General features: G+C 50.4%; 1 protein-coding gene across 1 annotated transcript; it reads left to right on the forward strand.

Annotated features, from left to right (window-relative positions):
* The first annotated feature begins 1,932 nt into the window (after positions 1-1,932).
* Positions 1,933-3,202, forward strand: CCDC71L (coiled-coil domain containing 71 like). The gene has a single exon (XM_074268356.1). The coding sequence runs from the start codon at positions 2,233-2,235 to the stop codon at positions 3,067-3,069; it is 837 nt and encodes a 278-aa protein (XP_074124457.1). The 5' UTR covers positions 1,933-2,232; the 3' UTR covers positions 3,070-3,202.
* Positions 3,203-3,718: the final 516 nt, after the last annotated feature.

Consider the following 3,718-nt stretch of genomic DNA (forward strand, 5'->3'; position numbering starts at 1 on the left):
ACAAAGTTATAGTGATTTTAGCAAATTAGGTATTAATTTATGAATTAGGAGTCTTTGATATGATAAATATGTAATATATTGGATAAAGTATTTTAGTGGAAGATGGGAAGACCTCTGTACACATATCATTTCAGATATTTACCAAATGTATGATCCTGGTTAAGTCACTGAGCTCTGAGCTTTATTTTCCTCATCTGTAATATTTAAAGTTCTTACTTCAGGGGGTTTTATGAGTATTACATGAAACAATGTGTGTCAAGTGTTATGCAAACAACATAAAAAGGTGCTGGATAAAATGTAAACCACCACCACTACCATCATCATAATCATCATAATGTGGTGAAAAGAGCAAGATTCTAGGAAATTGAGCCCTGGGTATTGCTCAGCCACTAGATAAGTGTAATTTTGGATTAACCATTTAACTTCTCTGACCCTGTTTTTTGTTTTTTGTTTTTTGTTTGTTTTTTTTTTCTGTAAAATAAGGAGTTGGAGTAGATGGTCTCTTAAATCTTTCAACATTAAAATTTGGAATCTGAATGATAGTGTAAAATTCAGGCACTGTAATTACATCATTGAATAATTTTCATGAAAACAACCAGCTGAACAGTGAAGAGTTAAATCTGCTATCCACTTCTGTGTATTGTTTTCAGAGAATTTTTTTACTGAGAGGATTAAACTACAAGTTACTTCTAATTAAAATAAAGTATAAACAAAAATAATTATAGTCATAAAATCTTTTAAAGCTTTCTTTTTTAGCACTCTTCTCTTTGCTGTACACTTTCCATTAGTGTCTGAATTCTAATGTTTTTTTCTTTCTCTTCACTTTTAAGATAAAATGCATTTTCAATTTTAACTTTTTTGAATATGATGCTGAATTTTCCTTAAAATAAATTTGATTTTTTTCCCTTTTGAAGTAGGTGAATAAATACATTATTACAATAATACTCTTCCACACTAGTTTGAGGAGACTATGAATATCAAAGCAGTGTTTTCAGATACATCTTCAAATGGAATATTTTATTGATTCAAAGGGGTCACATAGATCCAATAATTATAATTGATTTTCAATTCTCTAATAACTGTTTTTTGAATAAAGATTATTAAGAGTTTAGCTTTTGGACCATGAAAGATTATCATCTTGCTTTTTGATATATTGGGTTTCTCACAAACATAAAAGCTTTTTTTTTTTTTTTTAATCAAGTCAGTTTTCTTTATATTTCACAAGATCAAGTAAATGTCTCTGGATCACTATTCTTTAAATGATTGGGAGATAGGAAAGCTAAAGGTAGAAAGGATGGAAATCAATAGTAACGGTAGCTTTGGGATGAGAGGTGCTTTAAATTAGAATTATGTGATGTCTTGGTGATTGATATTTCAATTCTACCAGTCTGTTGATAGCTGACACTTGGATTGGTTGGAAAGAATGCTAGATTTGGAATCTATCTGTCCATGGTTTGAATCCAGATGTGGCTTTTGATAAAGTCCCAACCTCTTCAGTTTCAGTAAGCTGTTTCCTCATCCATTAAATGAAAAGTGTTGAAATAGATGATCTCTAAGGTCTCTTCCTGCTCTAATATCAATAATTTTTTATGACTTACCCTTTTATTTCATTCAAACCGAAGACCTAGGTAACATTCAGACAATACTCATGCTTAACCTGGGGTGTAACTTTGACCCTCCCTTCCCACAGTAGGATCAGCACACACTTTACTCTTGACATGCCATCAGAACCTACACCACCCAACTTGGGATGACTCTACAATCCAACACCCATGCCCAACCATCCCAGCCACCATCTTTGCTAGACCTAGACTCTTCCCCTTCCCTCCCCTTTCTTACGAGGGCACCCAATGGGTGGGGCCAGGACGACAGGGGGAGGAGCCTGGGGCGGACACATTTAAAGAAAGAGAGGGCAAGGGGAAGAAAGAGAGGGGGAGAAGAAAGAGAAGAAGAGGGGGGGAGCGTGTGGTGGTGTCCAATGACAAAGCCCAGGGGTGGGCGCCGGGCGCCATTTTGTTCGGGGCGGCAGGATATCCACCCGCGTCCTCCGCCCTCGGAGGCTGAGGGGGAGGGGCGGCGGCGGAGGCGAGAAAAGTAACGAAAGAAGTGCCGGGCAGGAGGCAACAGCAGCAGCCACCGCCGCCCCAGCGGAGGACAGCGCGGGGCCGGGCGGGAGGCAGCCCAGGCGGCGGCGGCGGCGGCGGCGGCCGTGGCGGTCCCGAGGAAGCACCCATGCGGCGGAGCGTGAGGAGGAGGCGGCGGCGGCCCCAGGCGGCCCCGGCGGCGGCGGCGGCGGCAGCCCCGGGCGGCGGCCCCCGGGCCAGAGGAGGTGACGGGCTGGCGGCGGAGAGGGAGGAGAAGGTGGTGTACTCGCGCTCGCAGCTATCCCTGGCCGGCAGCACCAAGGCGCTGGGCGACGCCTTCAAGCTCTTCATGCCCCGCAGCACCGAGTTCATGAGCTCGGACGCCGAGCTCTGGAGCTTCCTCTGCAGCCTCAAGCACCAGTTCTCCCCGCACATCCTCCGCAGCAAGGACGTCTACGGTTACTCGTCCTGCCGGGCCCTGGTCCCGGACCCCCCGGGACCCCCGGCCACCGCCAATAGCCCCCCGGCTGGCGCTGGGGAGCCGCCGTCGCCGCTGCTGCCCCCGCCGCCGTCCCGCCGTCCGGCCCCTGGAGCTGCCGCCAGGAGGAGGCGCCGAGGAGCTGGAGCCGCCAAGAGATTCAGGAAACTGCCGCTGCCGCCGCCGCTGCCTCAACAGCCCCAGCCCGCGCCCCTGCCCCCGCTGCCCCTCGTGCACCCCGAGCCCTCACCGCCATCCCCCGCCCTGCCCTCGCCCCCACCGTCGCCCCCGCTGTTGCCCCATGCGAGCCGCTTCGGGGGCCGGACCCTGGAGGAGATCTGGAGAGCCGCCACGCCGGTGCTGACCACCTTCCCCACCATCCGCGTTGGCCACGACGTGTGGGGCGAGCGGAGCCTGGCGGCGGCGCGGCGCCGAGCCCAGCAGGTCCTGCGAGTGAACCTGGAGCCCGTGGTGAGGCTCCGCCGCTTCCCCGTGGCCACGTCCTGAGACTTGTGAGGGGACCGACCCCGCCAGCCCGCCATCGCCCCGTCCCCCGGCTCCATCCCTCCCTCTGGCCCCTGGCTCGGCTCCGTGCACCGTCCCCGAGCGGGGGACTTGCGCTTCCACTTCGTGGGATCCCCCACCACCATTCTTCTTCACTTTTCAAGCCCACGAGTCGATGCCTCCGCTGCCACCGCCGCCTCCCCTGGGGACTGAGCTTCCGCCAGGAGAAATGAACAAGTGTCAGTCTAGTGTTTACAATTCCGGCCTGGACCGTGTCCCCTTAGTGCACTTTATGGGCAAAGAAGGTTCATCTGATTGCTTCTCCCCTCGCCCCTGCTCCCCATCCCGGGACGAAGGAATCTCTGGGTCTCGCTCTTCTGCTCCCCCTGGATTCTACGGGATGGAGGACACGCATCTGGATTCCCGAAGGGGCAGGACCGCATCCTTCCCCCCTCCCCACCACCCCCAGACTGAGAAGTCGCCCAGACTCTAGGGGGCAGATCCGTTTTCTCCCTTTTGGACTCTACCTCACTGGTCTGGAAGTCCACCGAAGAAGTCATTATTGTTCCAAAGGAATTTTTGTTTCATGCTTGTATAATAAAGCCAGATTTTACTTAGCTTATTTCTTTTTCACCACCACCTCCACCACCAC

The sequence above is a fragment of the Sminthopsis crassicaudata genome, chromosome 5 (genome assembly GCF_048593235.1).
Source record: "Sminthopsis crassicaudata isolate SCR6 chromosome 5, ASM4859323v1, whole genome shotgun sequence".
In the NCBI taxonomy this organism is placed as follows: domain Eukaryota; kingdom Metazoa; phylum Chordata; class Mammalia; order Dasyuromorphia; family Dasyuridae; genus Sminthopsis; species Sminthopsis crassicaudata.

What these genes read in the sequence shown, in the direction of transcription:
- CCDC71L (XM_074268356.1), top strand. Translation starts at nt 2,233, where the DNA reads ATGCGGCGGAGCGTGAGGAGGAGGCGGCGGCGGCCCCAGGCGGCCCCG.